This window comes from Carlito syrichta, unplaced genomic scaffold, assembly GCF_000164805.1.
Source record: "Carlito syrichta isolate Samal-C Ts95f unplaced genomic scaffold, Tarsius_syrichta-2.0.1 Scaffold304014, whole genome shotgun sequence".
Classification (NCBI taxonomy): Eukaryota; Metazoa; Chordata; class Mammalia; order Primates; family Tarsiidae; genus Carlito; species Carlito syrichta.
The window spans coordinates 34,191-53,222 of NW_007248110.1; the positions used below are offsets into that span (position 1 = coordinate 34,191).

Consider the following 19,032-nt stretch of genomic DNA (forward strand, 5'->3'; position numbering starts at 1 on the left):
GGCCACTGCACTCCAGTCTGGGCGACAGAGTGAGACTCCAACTCAAAAAAAAAGAGCAAAACCAATAAAGAGCTCAATTTAAGCCAAGTGTGGTGGCTCATACCTGCAATCCCAGCACTTTGGGAGGTGGAGGCGAGAGGACTGCCTGAGTCCAGGGATTCGAGACCAGCCTGGGCAACATGGCGAGACCTCATCTCTACAATAAATCAAAAAGTTAGCCAGGTGTGGTGGTATGCGCCAGTAGTTCCAGCTACTTGAAAGGCTGAGGCAGAAGGATCATCTGAGCCCAGTAGGTTGAGACTACAGTGGCCATGAGAGTGCCACTGCACTCCAGCCTGGGTGACAGTGAGACTCTGACTTTAAAAAAAAAAAGAAATATTAAAAAAAAAATCTCAAAAAGTACTAAGAAGAAAATAAATGAATATTATTTTCACTTGAGCTATTTCTTCCTTTTCTTTTGTTTTTTTTTTTGAGTTGGAGTTTTACTCTGTTGCCCAGGCTGGAGTGCAGTGGCATGATCATGGCTCACTACAGCCTTGACCTCCTGGGCTCAGGAAATCCTTCTGCCTCAGCCTCCTGAGTAGCTGAGACTGCAAGCATGCACCACAATGCCTGACTAATTTTTAAATTTTTTTGTAGACACTAAGTCTTGTTATGTTGCCTAGGCTGGTCTGGAACTCCTGGGGTCAAGTAATCTTCTCACCTCAGCCTCCCAAAGTGCTAGGATTACAGGCGTGAACTATCGGGCCTGGTCTCTTGAGCTATTTCTAAGCATGCCTGAAAACCAAATGGCACATAGAAAAGACTTTGTGCATTTGACTACCTGCAGCTTAAACACCAAAATGAAAACACATACTACAAAGGTGAAATACTTGTAATACAATGAAAACATATTTGTAACACAAATGACAGTGAGTTATATCTTAAAATTTTTTTTTTTGAGTCGCAGTCTCACTCTGTGACCCAAGCTAAAGTGCAGTGGCAAGCTCACGGCCATCGCAGCTTCGACCTGCTGGGCTCAGGTGATCCTTCTGCCTCAGCCTTCCAAGTAGCTGGAACCACAAGTGCACACCACAACACTTGGCTAATTTTTTTTTTTTTTAAAGTTGGAGTCTCACTTTGTCACCCAGGCTGGAGTGCAGTGGCATGCTGTTAATGGCCACTGCAGCCTCAACCTGCTGAGCTTAGGCGATCCTTCCACCTCAGCCTTCCAAGTAGCTGGAACTACAGGCATGCACCATCATGCCCAGCTAATTTTTTGATTCATTGTAGAGACGATATTTCACCATGTTGCCCAGGCTAGTCTCGAACCTGCAGCCTAAGGCAATCCTCTCACCTCAGCCTCCTTAAGTGCTGGAATTACAGGTATGAGCCACCATGCCTGGCGAGTTATACCCTTAATTGTTACAAAGACATCATACAAATGTATACAGAAAAAAATCCAAATAGCCTCATATAAATACGAATCAAAATCACAGAAGACCCATAAATGCACAAAGATCTTCGACTTAGTTATTAACCAAACAAGGGCAAATAAAACAATGATATGTCACTGTTAGCCTCTCACATCAAAATGATTTAAAGGCACATGTGGAGCTGACGGCAGAGAGACACTTGCCCTCAGGCCCAACGCCCAGTGGGGCCAGTGTGTTCACATGATAGAGTCTCAGATGTGTGAAGCACTGTCCTAAGAATACTATCGCTTATCCTAAGGCGGAAATTTTTCAATTCTGAAATACTGTATGCTCCACAATCATGGTTATTGTTTAAAATAGTGAATACCCAGAAATAATTTAAATTATTAAGTTGGCTAAATAAACTATGATATTAGAATACTATGTAATAGGCTGGGTGCAGTGGCTAATGCCTGTAATCCCAGCATTTTGGGAGGCTGAGGTGGGAAGACTGCTTGAGGCCAGGAGTTCAACACCAGTGTGGCCAACATAACCAAACTCCATCTCTACAAAAAGTTTAAAAATTAGCCAGGTGTGGTGGTGCCTGTAGTCCAGCTAGTCAGGAGGCTGAGGCAAGAAGATGGCTTAAGCCCAGGAGTTCGAGGCTGCAGTAGGCTCTGATCACACCACTGCACCCCAGCCTGGGCAACAGAGCAAGACCCTGTCTTTAAAAAAAAAAATTACTGTATAATAATAAAAAAATCAAGGTATAGAACCTTTATTGACAGAAAGGGGTCCATGACACATTGTTGAGTAAAACCTAGTTTATACACACCACATGGCACACATGGTAGAATTTCATTTGTGAACATGACATGCACACACATGTTTAAGGTAGTGAGATTTCCAGTGGCTTTTTTACTTTATCCTTTGAGCTTCCATGTATCACTTACATTTTCTTTTGAGCCTCATCATTCTCACAAAAGAAAGAAGCCAACAAAAACTGAAAGAAGTTCCGACCCACACAGCACAGACTTGGGTTGCCTCACAGCAGCTGCTCCAGCACAGAACACCCCACACCCACACGTGAGATGCTCATGAGAACGTGTTCAGGAGATAGAAAACAGCTTAAAAGGATTTTAAACAAAACTCTCAAGTCTTTCTTTCATAATAATTTATCTCTTAGAAATCATCAATTCATATTTCAGTAGCATCTCTTAGTGACAAATATTGCACTCCACAAGGCACCGTGTGCCCCCCAGGCAAGGGGCGAGACTCACTGAGTGATCGAAACGCCAAGAAACAGACAAACCAAGACACTGAGGGTCCCTGAACAACCAGCCCCAGGACCTCCACGTGGACAGGTGGTAGTATCCCTCTAAGCTGCCCTTGTCCTTCCCCACAGGGAGAGAAGGGGCTGGATATATGTTATGCAGGTTCATACTCAATTTTTTTTTTTTTGAGTCAGAGTCTCCCTCTGTCGCCCAGGCTGCAGTGCAGCGGCACGCTCAAGGCCACCACAGCCTCGACCTGCTGGGCTCAGGGTATCCTTCAGCCTCAGTCTTCCAAGTAGCTGGAATTATAGGCACGCGCTATAACGCCTGGCTGATTTTTTTGTTTATTGTAGAGATGAGTTTTCGCCAAGTTGCCCAGGCTAGTCTCGAACCCGGCATCCCAAAGTGCTGGGGTTATAGGCGTGAGCCACCACGCCCAGCCTATACCCAGTTTTAAACAAACAATCCAAAAGTTTCAGTCCTACCCAAAAGCAGATAGGACTACTCTATCTGCCAGGTCGACAGAGGCCAAAGTCGTAAACATGGGGAGCAGACCAGGAATGTAGCCTCGGTGTGGCCTGCCAGGTTCTACAGCCTTGGAAACTCACACCCACCCTAGAGAAGGAGACAAGTGAAAGGGAGCTTACCAGACAGCAAAAACACTCCCCGCTGAAGAGCCACGAGACTCTCTGTCAACATGTTTTTCCACGTCAAACCCCTGGTTGCCAGGTAATTCTGTGGTGGAAACCAAAGGGCAGTAAGAAATACTAGTTTAGGGGAAGAGACACTACAACAATAAGAGAGGAAACATTTCATAAAATGTTTACCCCCAAAGGCAGGTAAAGCCTCAGCCCAGCCCGTACACACAGAGCCAGCTGGGTGGCCCACGGGTGACACATTCACACATTGCTTGCAAGAGGTTTCTTGCCCAGAACTCTTCGGAAATGAAGGTCAGCTTGTGAACCTTGTGTGTCAGAGTTACCATGTTTTCTCAAAAGTTCTGCTCAGACAATCACAGTGCAGGTGTGAGTGAGACACAAAACCTTGGCTGGAGTGTCCAGCCCCATGACAGGCCCATAGTCTGTATGACAAGAAAAGGTAAGGACCTGCCTGTACTCTCTGTCCTTCAGAAATACAGAGCTGTTTAGCTAGCTCCTTTAGTGCAGACCTACAAAACAATGCAACTTTGGGCATCAGAGAGTGCAGTGCTACTGAGTGAATCGTGTCCTCCTGTGTGCCCATGGCAAATGTGAAGGCCTCACTGTTCTCAGCAAGAGGGCAGATATGCAAGTTAAACATGTTTAAATTCTAGCTTCCTAAACACGGGATGGAAAACAGCCAAAAGGAAGGAGACAGAGAGAAGGCCCCGGTCCCATCACAGGGCCAACACTGTCAAGAAACCCTCTCTGTGAGCTTCAGACTTCGACTCCTATGAATTCATGGCATAACAAGCAAAAAAGAACTGTTTTGGGAATAGGGGGAAGATAGGCATAAATTAATGGAATGCAGAGAATTCACTGGCTGTCCCACTCAGAATATACAAAAAAGAAAGGCCTGAAAGTAACTGGAAAAGTCAGGGGGGCCTTGGTTTTAGGGAAGCCAAGGAAAGCTTGAAAGGGAGCTACCTTCAGGATGTCCGACTCATAGTTGTTGTTATTCAGCACTCCATCTAGACATTTGTCACCCAGGTTGAGTTCTGTGGGATGAAGGGAAGCAATGTTATCTGTTTCATAAAGACATTGTGTAAAGTATTGCTTCATTACAGGATAAACACATTTCTTCTTACAACAGATTCTAGAAAGAAAAGCTCAGTGATAAAATACAACTTAAAAAAGAGAACAAGTAGAAATCATTCCCATCCTGCTTCCTTCTGAAGAAGACAAGCTCTCCAAGTCTCCTCAGCACCTGGGTCGGTGTCATGAAGTCTGAGTCCTGCAAGGACTCAGTACTGGGAATCACTATTTCCCCTGACTGTCTTGTTAATGCTTGATTTTGAGCTAACACAAATTTGACACTTCCACAATGGCAAGCTTCTGCAGTTCATCAGGAAAAGGTAGTTAGTCACCTGGTGACTAACAGTGGCCTCCTCCCCGCACAAAGGCCACGGACACCACCATCATCTGCCCTTAAGTTCACCAAGAGAACAGCAAAGGCTAAAGCAACACGGGCTGAAGAGCCGATATTACCACAGAATGGGGCCAGGCAGCCAAAGCAGCCAGTCCGGGTGCAGCCCCAGTACAGGTGGCAGAAGGGCTGCAGGCAAACCGCACCTGTGGACAGAAGACACTCAGTCAGGTGGGCACCAGCACAGCAGCCTGTCTCTGATGCAACTCAAGTCAGCACCAGACTTAGAAACTCGAATCTCTTTGAAAACACCATTTACGAGGAGTTTCCATGGAATTTGGGAACAGGGACCACAGCCCAATTGTCAAAGGTGACTAAACTGTGATTAAAAGTTGTGACCTTGAGAAAAGGCCAGGCCTATATTGTTTCTTACATGGGACACATGCTCATCCCAGAAAAATAGTGAGATCTACAAAATCTCCTCTATAGATCTACCTCTGTCCCATAACCTAACCATAGTTTTGATGGATTTCCCTAGTTCTGAGCATGTAACATGCTTGCAATCAACTGTATAGTCACATCTCGTAGACATTTTTTTTTTGAGTCGGAGTCTCACTCTGTCACCCAGGTTAGAATGCAGTAGCATGCTCATGGCCACCACAGCTTTGACCTGCTGGGCTCAGGTGGTCCTTCTGCCTCAGCCTTCTAAGTAGCTGGAACTACAGGTACCTGCCATCATGCCCAGCTAAATTTTTTTATTTATTGTAGAGACAAGGTCTCACTAAGTTGCCAGGCTGGTCTCAAACGCCTGGGTTCAGACAATCCTCTCACTTCTGCCTCCCAATGTGCTAGCTGGGATTATAGGTGTGAGCCACCACGTCCAACTTCCTTTGTACCTGAGTATTTTTTCATGTTGTCACCTTGGCTTTGTAGACATTATTTTTTAATGTTTAATATTCTATAGACTGGAATTTCCTAAAATATAATATTAGATAAGCCCTAGTTAAAATTCTCATGGGCTTGAATATTTACATCTTATAAAGTGTGTAATCACTTCATAAATGTTTCTATGTATAAAAGAATTCTATATGAAACTAGAGTCAAAAATAAAGATTATTGGGGGGAAGTTGGCCTCTTGCCACAATAAAGCCCTTTCCTGCATTGCCCTTGCCAACCATCTGCATGTTGAGCAAGGGACAAGATGTTCTCTGCGACTTCTCACCTGCCCAGCACATGGCATTGAGCAGAGGGCAGTGACTGCCATGTAGATAGGGATGGATAACCACAGAAGCAGCAACTGCACAGAGGTCGCCGCATGTCCCACAGTTGGTCCAGCTGTGTGCCTTCTGACCCAATGTTCATGACCCAGCCCTGCCTAGTCCAGTCTCAGAAGAAGAATCTTCCTGAAAGCAACCTCTATAGTTTTCTCTGCATCTCTAGAACACTTTAAAATCATTCCAGAGAGAATGTGTGCTGTGATTGCATGTGTCCGGCTCACTGTGCCCTCAGTGTCCAGAACAGCACCTTGTAAACAGCAGGAACCAACTGAGGTTTAGGGTTCTCTTCATTTAATAGTGGCACCTTAATGTGTAAGAAATCCTAACAAATCAGGAAGCAGTAAAAAAGGAGTCAAAGAGCGTGAACAGACATTTCAGTCAGGAATAAATTCAAATAGCCATTAAATAAATGACAGGTACCACTTAACAGTAAGAGCTGTATATTAAAACAAAGCATCCTGGCTGGGCGCGGTGGTTCAAGCCTGTGATCCCAGCACTTTGGGAGGCCAAGGTGAGAGGATTGCCTGAACTCAGGGGTTCAAGACCAGCCTGGGCAACTCGGTGAGACCATATCTCTACAATACATCAAGAAACATAAGCCGGGCTCGGTGGTTCAGCCTGTAATCCCGCGCCTTTGGGAGGCTGAGGTGAGTGGATTGCCTGAGCCCGCGGGTTTGAGACCCACCCGGGCAACTTGGTGAGACCTCATCTCTACAATAAAATAAAAAAATTAGCCAGGCATGGTAGCGTACACCTGTAGTTCCAGCTACTTGGAAGATTGAGGCGGAAGGATCGCCGGAGCCCCAGCAGGTTGAGGCTGCGGTGGCCGGGAGTGGCCACTGCACTCCAGTTTGGGTGACAGAGTGAGACTCCAACTCAAAGAAAAAAAAAAAAAAGGAACTATAAGCCAGGCGTGGTAGCGCGCGCCTATAGTTCTAGCTACTTGGAAGTCTGAGGCGGAAGGATTGCCTGAGCCCAGCAGGCCGAGGCTGCGGTGGTCATGAGCATGCCACTGTACTCTAGCCTGGGCAACAGAGTGAGACTCTGACTCAAAAAATAAATAAATAAAAATAAAAAATAAAACAAAACATCCTATATCATCTATTAGATTTAAAAGTGACTTGTTATAAAGCAATTGGGGAACTGACAAGAGGATGGACATAGCTACAGAGCCCAGGAAGAGAACCACCCATATAACAGGGTGGCATTACCAATTGGTGGTAGATGGATTACTTGATATGGTCATGTGGGGACAACTGACTATGCAGACGGAAACAAGAAACTGCATCCTTATTTCACACCTGACACAGAAGTCAAGACCACTCCGAAACCTGTGCTCAGAGGACAGGAGAAGGTCTGCGCATGGCTCTGAGGGCAGGCCCGAGGGCTCACTCACACTGTTGAGGGGCAATGCGTGGGTCCCGCTCACGGTCTGCTCTCCGGTCAGGCATGGGCTGGAAGCAGCAGGAGCATGTTGCGTGGCTTCCTTGCAGAGGGCACACATAATTCTGGATGGCTGAGGCATGCACACGTGCAGGCCAGCACGTCGGGACACCAGGCAGAAAGACAGCAGATTAGAGACTTACATCTAGAGAGGCAGCCGGAAAGCACACATGAGAAGAGACAGACCTAAGAGAAAGCCAGAGAGAACCCAGACCTCTTTTCCTACGTGGACGAATGACATTCTACCAGCTAAACTAAGGGAGTTTAACCAGGTTAGGAATGACCAAAAACCATCTTTGGTTTAGTGGTTGCAGCAAGATTTCAAAAATCAGTTGGAGGTTTTCTACTATTTCCTATAAAGGAAGGACAGGCCCATAAAGCCTACATTATAAAACTAGTTATGTATTTAATTTCTGCTGAGAGGAGAGAACAGCTATATCCTTCAAATAAATAAATAACAGACATGGTAGGCAAGGCTGACTGATCCAGCACCAGAAACTCTGTGCCTATGTGGCCCATTTCCCTCAACGCCTACTACCCATACAAGAATGAACATGGGGACAGTCACCTTGCTGACCACCAAGACAGCAATTCCACTGCTCAGGTTCCCTGAGTGCCCAGTGAGGGACCCAGACCCTGCTGTGCACGACCCACGTTCTACATGCACAGCCCCACAGGGAGGTGCTCCCATGATGTAAGGGAAGGAGCTTCTCTAGTGACACAGACAGTGTTGCTAAAGGGCAGAGTCAAACTCAGGCCTGTGGACAAGTGTCCACACCATGGCCAGAGCTGCTTGGCCATCCTGCCCATGGGTTCTACAGGAAGCCACTAAGAACTGTGGCACAAGGATGTGGCTGAGTCAATCCAGGGCGGCAGCCTCATGACATGCTCAGGCAGACCAGTACCAAGAGGCCAGGACCCCGAGGGCTATCTTCCCATCTGTGTGAACCACAGAGGAGACACAGCTGTGAACTGCAGACCCTACAGGCCCCTGGCCAGCTTTCCGTTGCCCTTCTTGATGGCATCCAGGGACCTGCCTATTGGAAACAGGCACCTTACAGGACAATGTTTAGCATGCTTTGGAAATGTGGGACAGCTTCTGGTAACATCATCACCCCCTCCTGGGGAAAAGCCAACCTCTTATTTGAGGGACAGATATGTGATCATCACTTTGGGCCTGGCAAACCCACTGGGGGACATCAGCTGCCCAAAACAGTGGGCTGAGGGGAACAGGTCAAGTGTTAAAATCAGAATTGTTAATTCCTGGGAGGGGAGCCCTGAGAATGAACAGTTATTTATCTCATTTCTTGGCCCGAAATCAATTATGAAAAGCAAGAAGCTACGAGCATGGGGGACCACTGAGGACGGGGCAGGCAGGCAGCAAAGGCAGAGAGGAGGTGTGGAGAGCACCGTCCACATGTAGGTCAGAACCGGATACAACAACTGAGTCCTAGCAAGGAAGCAGCACAAGGGAAGGACAAACCCGAGGGGAGGTGCGGCGTCTCACCTGTCGTGAGGCTAGCAGATGTCGAGGGTGCATCACCAATGCCCTGTGAGGCCCCTGACTCACCATCTGGTGCTGGGCAGGGAAGGGGCTGCGCCACCTGCCTCCTGTACTCAGGACACTGGCGACACACGATGTACGGCTGGCTGCAAGGAAGCAGAGGCTGCGCTGGGGGTAGGCTGAGTGTAGGCCCAGGCAGGCGCCAGCCCACCCCACAGCCAGGGCTGGACAATACTGGTCTGCAGTCTTGGAGCCTTAGCTCCTCCTCTCCGCGGCTTCTTTACTGGCTTTGCTGCTGCGTGGGTGAGGTGAAGGCTCAGCCCCCTCCCACCTAGCACCCATGCAAGGTTGGAGTCCTGCTTCCCAGAGCCACCAGAGCAGCAATCTGAGGGTGAGAACTGGTCCATCTAACATGGCATTCTGTGCTCACCACCTGATCCCCACACGCCATCCCTGGGATCACATGGTTCCCACACAGACTCAGGAGACACTGCATCGAAGGCAGGGCTTTGGGTGGCTTGTGATTGGGCCTGTGCTCCTCAGGACAGTCTCCCTCCAGGAGCGGTCCTATGGCCCTTGGCTGCCCTAAATGCTTGTCTTTATTGTACTTTGCCTGTACTGCCAAAAACTATCAGACAAAAAAGCAGACTGTATAAAAGAAATCCATTAAAAAAAAAAATACATGAGGCGTTCATCTCAGTTAGAGAAAGGCCATTCTATACTCGACACCAATGCCAGGAGCCAACTAGAGTGACGGGAAAGACCTGATCAGCCAAAAAACAAAGCACGGTAAAAAGATGCTCAACTTCTGTAAGAAAAAGTATAAACAAAAATGAGGTTACCTTTTTCTCCTAATTAACTGACAAAGAGAGTCCTTTGTGCGGACCTTGTAGTGTGGCATTAGAGGACCTTTCTGACAGGTGACTGGATAACAGATACATCAAAAGCCTAGCAAGGTCTAATTTGCAGTCACACTCTGACTTGACCATTTCAAGTCTACATATTTATCTTCGTGGAATTACTGGACACGTGCACCAACAGACATAAGAATATGCACTGCAGCAGTGTTTCCAAATTCAAAATGCTGGGAATTCACAGAATCATATGAGCAGCAGAATCCCACCCTTATCTCTACTAAGTATATGACATTCTATTGTGTTAAAAAAAATGTAAAAATGCACACATGAATGACCAGATGGATATAATACAATGTTAACACTAAAGTGACTTTTGGTTTTCTTCTTTTTGCTTGATAGTCACTTGCTAAATTCAGCAAAAGGAAACAAGATAATTAAAGTTTTGGATTTTTTTGTTTTGTTTGTAGTCTTCTAAAGTATAATGGCCTTCACCCAAAATTTAGACTCTGGACTTCTTTTTTTTTTATTTTTGAGTTGGAGTCTCACTCTGTCGCCCAGACTGGAGTGCAGTGGCCGCTCCCGGCCACCGCAGCCTCGACCTGCTGGGCTCCGGCGATCCTCCCGCCTCAGCCTTCCAAGTAGCCGGAATTACAGGCACGCGCTATCACGCCTGGCTCATTTTTTGATTTATTGTAGAGATGAGGTCTCGCACACCTCAGCCTCCCAAAGGCACGGGATTATAGGCTGAGCCACCAAGCCCGGCTCGACTCTGGACTTCTAAGTTAGAAAACATGTCAGTAGACTGGGCACGGTGGCTCAAGTCTGTAATCCCAGCACTTTGGGAAGCTGAGGCGAGAGGACTGCCTGAGCCCAGGGATTCGAGACCAGCCTGGGCAACTTAGTGAGACTTCGTCTCTATAATAAATCAGAAAATTAGCCAGGTTTGGTAGTGCACGCCTACAGTTCCGGCTACTTGGAAGGCTGAGGCAGTAGTGTCACCTGAGACCAGCAGGTCAACGCAGGGGTGGCTGTGAGCATGCCACTGCATTCCAACCCGGGTAATGGAGTGAGACTCCAACTCAAAAAAAAAAAGAAACATGTCTATAGATAAAATAAGGTCTCCTAGGACTGTATTCTCTCAGTCAGGTGACTGTGCCTTTTCTGCAATAATATCCTGACAAATGGTAAATACTGCAATCTGCAGGACAGGACTTTATGGTCACTAGATAAGCCACAAGTAATTATGCTTATGTGGGAAGAAAATAACATGTCAAATGATGACCCTTTGTCATGGTCACTGATTCAAGACCCACAATGAGGAGTCTAAGCAAAGACGGGATGTTTGTGGAGGGTGCGAATCCCTATCAGTTTCCTCAGGCTGATACTCTGCTAGCTGCCATCCTGTGTTCATCCTATCCTTGCCACACCTCTCAAGGGAGGTGACAATACTACACAATATCAGAAAACAAGCTTAAGCCAGCAAGGAACCTGGTTGCTAAGAAGCAGCACCAGGACTCAGAACCCCTGCTGGTCACCCAGTAGCAAACTCTCAGGCACAGCACTGCTCGCACCTCCAGCTCTCTTGCTCCACTTGGAGCCAGGCAAAGGATTTACCTGATGTCCGAGGACTCGCTGTCCACGTCTGACAGTTCCAGCAGGTCCTCTGAACTCCCTTCTTCATCAGAAAAAGACCTCCTGACTTTGGGCTGCAGCATGTCTTGAGTAATTTTATTCCTGGCATCCATACTTTGCACATCTTCTTTACTGCGACTCTTGTCTAGAATTCAAAGGACAGCACCATTCACTGGCAGCAAGACACGACGGGCAGTTACAACCTACACTACGCATAGCTGGCAATCCCAGTGCATGAAAAGGAAAAATCTGGACAGGCTGCCACCACTTGCCTGGGTGCTGGATAAGGTACGCCTCCACGAGGTTATTGAGGATGTGGTTTTTACAGATCCGCTCCACTGGACAGCGGCAGGTAGGGCACAGGGACGAGCGCTCCATCCAGCCAGAGTAGCAAGCTGCGCAGAATGTATGCATGCAGGGCTGCAAGCTGAAAGCACAAAGAACAGTCTCCAGACAGAATCTTCCACAGATGTGCAGAAGCTGGGGCATCTAAAGATTTGTGATTATGACCTTCAGGCCACCATTCACAGCGGGCCTGCCCAGTGGAAGGACATGCTGGATTCCAGTCATGGGCTGACCAGGGGCCCACCTGTCACTACCTTAAAACTACTTTAACTCAGTCTTGGCTAATGAAAGGAAATCAGAGGCCAACGGCCTCTGTGTCTTTAGGAGGGACAGAAAAAATAGATTGTGACTTCAGAGATACCAAGTGTCTTTAGATCGAAAGTCAGATAGGTCCTCACTCTTAAATTCCCACAGAAAAGCACAGAGGTCCTTTCTCAGCTGCTCCTGCACATCCCATGTTAAATATTACATTTCATTAGCTAGCAAATGTTTGAAAAGCAGCATAGGCTGGGCACAGTGGCTCAGCCTGTAATCCCAGCACTTTGAGAGGTCGAGGCAAGAGGACTGCCTAAGCCCAGGGGTTTAAGATCAGCCTGGGCAACTTGGTGAGACCTTGTCGCTACAATAAAATCACAAAAGCTAGCTGGGCGTGGTGGTGTGCATCTGTAGTTCCAGCTCCTTGGAAGGCTGAGGCGGAAGGATCTCCTCAGCCTAGCAGGTTGAGACTGTGGTGGCCATGAGCATGCCACTGCACTCCAACCTGGGCAAGAGTGAGACTCTGACTCAAAAAAAAAAAAAAAAGCAGTAAGGTTTATCTGATAGGTCTGCCTGGGATCACTAGGTCACATACCCCACAGTGGCTGAAACCTTGTGGAGTCCTACAGTCTTGGACTCTGGGCTCCAGGTTTCCTCCTTGTTGGCCCCACAAGCAACACAAAAGTAGCAACCTCAGCAAATTCCATGCCAAACAGAACCCCAGGGCTTGTTTCATGGTCTCCTCTCTCCTCGCCGCTCACTGGATGAGGAACCCATGGTGCCCCGTCTACTCCGTGAGGCAGCTGGGCACATGGCACATACCTCACACAGTCATGCAGCAGGTCCTGGCAGATGATGCAGGTGAGTGTCTCCTCCATCTTGTCTGGTTTCATGGCTGCAGCTCTGACATCCTCCCGGACAGTCTGGGTGCTTCTACACTTTTCTGAGACTAACAGCTGTAGGTTCAGGTCAAGTTCCTCATCTGTGAGAGAAGAGGACATGATCTGATTGTCATAACCAAGGAGGAAATAAATGCAGTCTTCTTGGTTTATGAACATTTTAACTTGTAGACACAATCTTCAGGCCTCTACTGCCCACCAGCCCAGGACATACAATCCTTGCCATGTGTATGTATTTAGAAAGGGTTTTTTTTTGAGTCAAGCAGGCTGGAGTGCAGTGGCATGATCACAGCTCACTGTAGTCTCAACCCTCTGGGCTCAGGTGAGCTTCTGCCTCCGCCTTCCAAGTATCTGGGACTACAGGCACAAGCCACCATGCCTAATTTTTAAATTTTTTGTAGAGACGAGGTCTTGCTTTGTTGCCCAGGTTGGTCTCACACTCCTGGGCTCAAGCAATCCTTATGCCTTGGCCTCCCAAAGTGCTGGGATCACAGGCATGAGCCATCATGCCTACTAGAAAGGATATTTTTAAGAAGGCCTAAAATAAGTCTCATATTCCAGTGTAAGGTTTTGTTTTTTTTTTTTTCCTGACTCGAGGCCTCATTCTGTCACCCAGGTCGGAGTGCAGTGATACAATCATGGCTTACCACAGCCTCTACCTTCTGGACTTAGGAGCTCCTTCTGCCTTAGCCTCCCTAGCAGCTGGAACAGGCGTGCGTCACCACCCCTGGCTAACTTTTTGAGGGACACTCATGGTCACCCCAGAGTCAAACTGCTGGGCTCTGGCAATCCTTCCACCTCAACATTCCAAGTAGCTGGAACTATAGGCGCGTGCTACCATGCCTGGTTAATTTTTTTATTTATTGTAGAGATGAGGTCTTGCCAAGTTGCCCAGGCTGTTCTCAAACCCGTGGGCTCTAGCAATCACCTCACCTTGGCTTCCCTAAGTGCTGGGATTACAGGTATGAGTCACTGCACCTGGCTACATTCCCACATTTTTTTTTTTTTTGAATTGGAGTCTCACTCTGTCACCCAGACTGGAGTGCAGTGGCCACTCCCGGCCACGGTAGCCTCGACCTGCTGGGCTCCGGCGACCATTCCGCCTCAGCCTTCCGAGTAGCCGGAATTACAGGCACGCGCTACCACACCCAACTGATTTTTGATTTATTGTAGAGATGAGGTCTCGCCAATTTGGCCAGGTGGGTCTCGAACCCGCGGGCTCAGGCAATCCACTCACCTCAGCCTTCCAAAGCATGGGATTACAGGCTGAGCCACTGAGCCTGGCTCATTCTCACATTTTTAAATAATCTTTTTAACTTTGGCTTTTAAGGCATAGAATTTTATCTAAATTGCCTTCAGTATGAAGGTTAAAACTACTTTTAGACATTTTTGGGCTGGGCGCGACAGTTCAAGCCTGTAATCCCAGCAATTTGGGAGGCTGAGGTAAGAGGATTGCCTGAGCCCACAGACTCGAAAACAGCCTAGGCAACTTGGCGAAACCTCATCTCTACAAAAAAAAAAAAAAATTGGCTAACATCTGTAATCCCAGCAGGTTGACAATGGGGTGGCCATGAGTGTGCTACTGCACTCCAGCCTGGTCCACAAAGTAAGACTCCGACTTTAAAAAAAAAAAGAGAGAAAGAAATTTTTGTCCTAATAGGACAAAAGACTTTTCGGTCAATTCTGCAATTCAGAACGTACTGTTTCCAGACCAAGAGCATAGCCTAGAAATAAACACAGTTCTAGTTCTATCCAGATTATGCAAATAAGAAAGAAAAGGCCCAGATGCTCATTCAGAAAACAGAAGCATTATAGGTGTCAACCTGAAGCAAGGTTCACGTGCTTCCGCAGAAAACAAGGCCCCATGAAGGGCAGTGGCCAGCACAGCACAGAGCACTGGCCGTCAGTATCACAAGTGCTCCTGGGGGGTTCACGGAAAGGCAAAGGATGCACAGAATCAGACTCAAACCTCCTTTCATTTTCTTTGTAATGGGCTCCAAATCCTCCTGATCCTGGGGTTCCAACAAAGGAAAAGATGCTCCCTTTCTGTCTGTGACATCTGATGCAAAGCTGAAGATTTTATCACTTGCCACGAATGGACTGCATCCTGTTGGCGATATGCCTGCACTCCCAGACCCTGTGAAAGGGAACAAACAAGACACGTTCTGATTCATCTGCCTCAGAAGGAAAGAACACACCAGGTCAAGTGTCACTGGCTGAAACCATGTGCACTTTGTCAAGATGCATAGTTTAAGAATGATATATGGCTTACTAGAAATACCTGCTCACTCAACTCACTTGTCTTAGATGTGTTTGTACCCATTACTGTGCAGGCTAGAGCTGGGGGCAAGGAGCACATTCACAAGAGACAGAAATGCAGAGATGTCTGTGACTGGGATCAGTCTTTGAACAGAGTCTAACACAGGGCAAATCCACATGCTAGTGATCACATAATAGACACTATGCATTTATGTTGTAAACTGTGTTAAAATAGAGGTCTGTGTAAGGCAGACATACTTTAACAGAGGGATGCAGTAGCTTCAGGAATGGGGATGGTAGTGTGAACTATTTTCCAAAGAAGTATGATAAAGCGCAGGAGAGACAACAGTAACCTGGGAGTTCTCATCTAAACGAGCAAGAAGTTAGTCATAATAACTGGAATGACCTTGGCAGAAAGGCAAACTTCCTAATAACCTCTATCATAAAGATCTAGTTTATAATATTATAGCAAAATATATATGTAGTTTATAATATTCAAATGGTAAGGAAACAAAAAAAGAAACTGGCCTACAGTAGCTAAAATAAAACAGAATAGTTTTGGGAACAAATTAACTCATACACTAAAGGAAGAAAGAGATAGCCTCCTGGGCTAGCTTTCACTCACACCACAATCTCAAAAGCCCTGTGCTCAGCCAAGCTTATCTCCAGAATGAAGACTGTAATAATGGCACCTCTCCGATAAGTCCCATGGTGGTGAGAAATAACTTATTAAAAGCACTTAGGGCCAGGTGTGGTGGCTCACACTTGCAATACCAGCACTTTGGGAGGCTGAGGCAAAAGAATTGCCTGAGCCCAGAAGTTACCAGCCTGGGCAACATGGCAAGACCTCGTCTCTACAATAAATAAAAAAATTAGCCGAATGAGACGGTGCACACCTATAGTCCCAGTTACTTGGAAGGCTGAGGCAAAGGATTGCCTGAGACCAACAGGTGAGGTTGTGGTGGCTGGGATAGTGCCACTGTACTCCAGCCTGGGCAACAGAGTGAGACTCTGACTAAAAAAAAAATAAAAAGCACTTATGACACTACTTCATGTGTAGTAGGTGCTCAGTAGGTATTAATTATAATTAGTTTGTTAGTATGTATACACTTAAGCATACAGATAGAACAGTTTTTATTTTTAAAAATTACACTATATAAATGCATTTCCATTTTTAAGTAGAACATTATAAAATAATCAATGAAACCTTACACACTATACTGTGCGTATAGATGGAATGAAATGGAAAACAGTTTTACTGGCGAAGTAGGGTTTCTTTATGGGCCAGAACTGTTTTGTGCTTCTTTCTGAAGAAGGTCTTATAACATACATAAAATGCACAACTTGGGACTTCAGACATGGTACAGTTTATCTAGGCAGACAGTTGGAGATTGTCACTCAATCCAAAATGCCAGTAACTTCCCTCTTATCCGTGCTTGCTGTACTTGCAATACTCTGGGACCACAGTGGAATGGATGACTACTTCTACTTCTCCGGGGTTTTCTTCACATAGGTAGGGTGAGTCTCAGGTGTTGAGACCAGCTATGGAGAGCCAGCACACATCTCACTGTGCCTGTGTCTAAGTTTTAAGGAACCCTGAGTGAGTTTTAAGAAACCAAACAATACTGTGAAGGGTACATGAGCCTATAGAGCTGGTAACACTTCAACTTTCTAGTGGTTACTCAAACCTGGCATATGTTCATCTTGAAGTGTGACTGCACTGTCTTTCACTCATGATGTTGAAGGTAAATCAAAGGACCTTTGGGAAGCTGGAGTTAGAGTTTAGAAGTCTACAGGAGACAGGCTTGTAGGAACTCTTTGCCCCTGGTTTGATCTCAGCAGCTTGTCTTATCTCCAGAAGTAATGGGCAAAGACTGCACAGCACCAATGTCCAAAGTCTGTTTTGCCATTAAGGAGCATCTGAGAAGCCCTCCCATATGTCTCCTGAGAAGTAACAGCAACACAGTTACTCTCCAGACAGTTGTCAAATCATCAGTCTGAGAAAAGAGTAAAGTATGTTGCTTGGAACATACTTTGTTGCTGAGAAGTTAGACTTATCCAAGGGGACTCCGAAGAAGGAAGAGAGCATTTGCCACAAGGCCTTAAGGAGGACAACAAACAGGAGTGGTGGGCCTGCCTATGTGAAGAAGAGCAACAGTATGAAGAATAAAAAACCAAACTAACAAAAATGAAAATAGGTGCAGATGGTATAGGAGGAGGCTTCTGGTTTTAAGAAGGCAAATTATTAAGTTCCTGCACTTATAGCCTTTCCTTCCCCAACTTAAGATATATTAAACAAAGGAATATCTTGTAGCTGAGCAACCAGGCTGGCCAAAGAGATGGAAGGAGCAGTCTCCTGGGAGAGATTCCTCTTGCTGCTGCTGATCAATCAATAGATCAATTTGGAACAGAGGTCCTTTTCATGGAGGTTCCCCTGGATCCTGCCACGAATGTGGCTGTGGATATCTAGAGCTCTGGTAGCCATCATGAACCTCAAGACAAAAAGGCCCCATGGAATGCACAGGAAATCTCTGGTGACATCAGGAGCTGCTGAGCCTACCCTGGGCTGGGTGTTTTTAGACTTTTTATTACAGGAACCAGCTTTTCTGTCATATCCAAACATATTCTAACAGATTTAGAGGATCTTCTGTCCATAAGAAATACGCAGACTGCATGCAATGTAGAAACAAGACAGCCCAATATTCTTATAATAAATATGAATTATCCCAAAACTAGGTGAAGAAAGCTGTAAAACTTCATTGGAAAACATTGAAGAGCTTAATAAACAGGAAGAAACTATTTTCCTGTGTATTGTAAAAATATCAATTCTCCCCAAATCGAAATCTGAAAAAGACGATTTTTTAAAACTTGAAAAGTTAACTCAAAAGCTAATCTGAAAGAAAAATACAGGAGAATAGCTAAGAAAGTAAACTAAAAAATTAATATTATAGTGTGATCCAACTTAGGGAATATATATGTATATATATTCTATGTAACAATACCTACAAGAAAACATTCACATCATGCTGCAGCTAGATGGTCTGAATCTTTCCCAATGACCATGGAAGAGTTCATGCTGTAAGAAACAGCATCTGTAAAACTAGTTTTATATAATATACTCATCTGTATGAATTTTGAAAACATCAGGCTAAGTAAAAGCACAAAGTCACAAAAGACTACATATCCACATATTGTATAATTCTATGCATATGAAATGTCCAGAATAGGCAAATCCATAGAGACAGAAAGCAGATTAGTGGTTGGGGGTGGGGGAGGAGAGAAGGTGGATCGGGAGTGTCTTCTAATGGGTACAGGTTTCCTTTTGGGGTGATAAAAATGTCCTAGACCTAGTGGTGATGGTCACACAATCTTGTGAATGTGTTAAAAACCATGTATAACTTAACTGGCTGATTTTTATGGTATGGGAATTGTATCTCAATAAAGCGGTACAGTATAGCATGTTGCTACAGTCCCTGATCATTGTTTCCCTTGGGGACAGAACAACCCAATACTTAATACTTTAGAAATCTTACTAATGAGACCTTATGCCATCTTTTAGTGGCTTCTCTGTCTCTGTAACAACACAGGTAAAGATAAGCGAACAAAAAAGACGATGCTAATACTGCCATGATCTCAAGAGATGTCAACAAGGAATCTCCACATCACCAGCACTGGAGGAATGCTCTCGCCCTGCAGAAGCGGGCTCCGTGGAAGAGGTAGAGGCCGTGGGGAAGAGGTCTGATGTCGATGTCGATGGCTGTGGTTCCTCAAAGCACACCTGAGTGGCGGGGGATGACGGGGGGGCCTGGGGATCGGCCCCCCCCCCCGC

General features: G+C 46.1%; 1 protein-coding gene across 2 annotated transcripts in view; it reads right to left on the reverse strand.

Annotated features, from left to right (window-relative positions):
* The window catches only part of CHFR (checkpoint with forkhead and ring finger domains), a 33,398-nt gene that overhangs the window by 4,795 nt on the left and 9,571 nt on the right, over positions 1–19,032 (reverse strand). For both annotated transcript variants that reach the window (XM_021713054.1, XM_021713053.1), the window contains 9 exons: positions 14,914–15,081; positions 12,868–13,027; positions 11,718–11,872; positions 11,428–11,590; positions 8,960–9,102; positions 7,406–7,525; positions 4,855–4,938; positions 4,294–4,364; positions 3,316–3,403 (listed from right to left, as the gene is read on the reverse strand). In XM_021713054.1, coding sequence (XP_021568729.1) covers positions 3,316–3,403; positions 4,294–4,364; positions 4,855–4,938; positions 7,406–7,525; positions 8,960–9,102; positions 11,428–11,590; positions 11,718–11,872; positions 12,868–13,027; positions 14,914–15,081 — 1,152 coding nt within the window. The remainder of the gene's footprint in view (positions 1–3,315; positions 3,404–4,293; positions 4,365–4,854; positions 4,939–7,405; positions 7,526–8,959; positions 9,103–11,427; positions 11,591–11,717; positions 11,873–12,867; positions 13,028–14,913; positions 15,082–19,032) is intronic.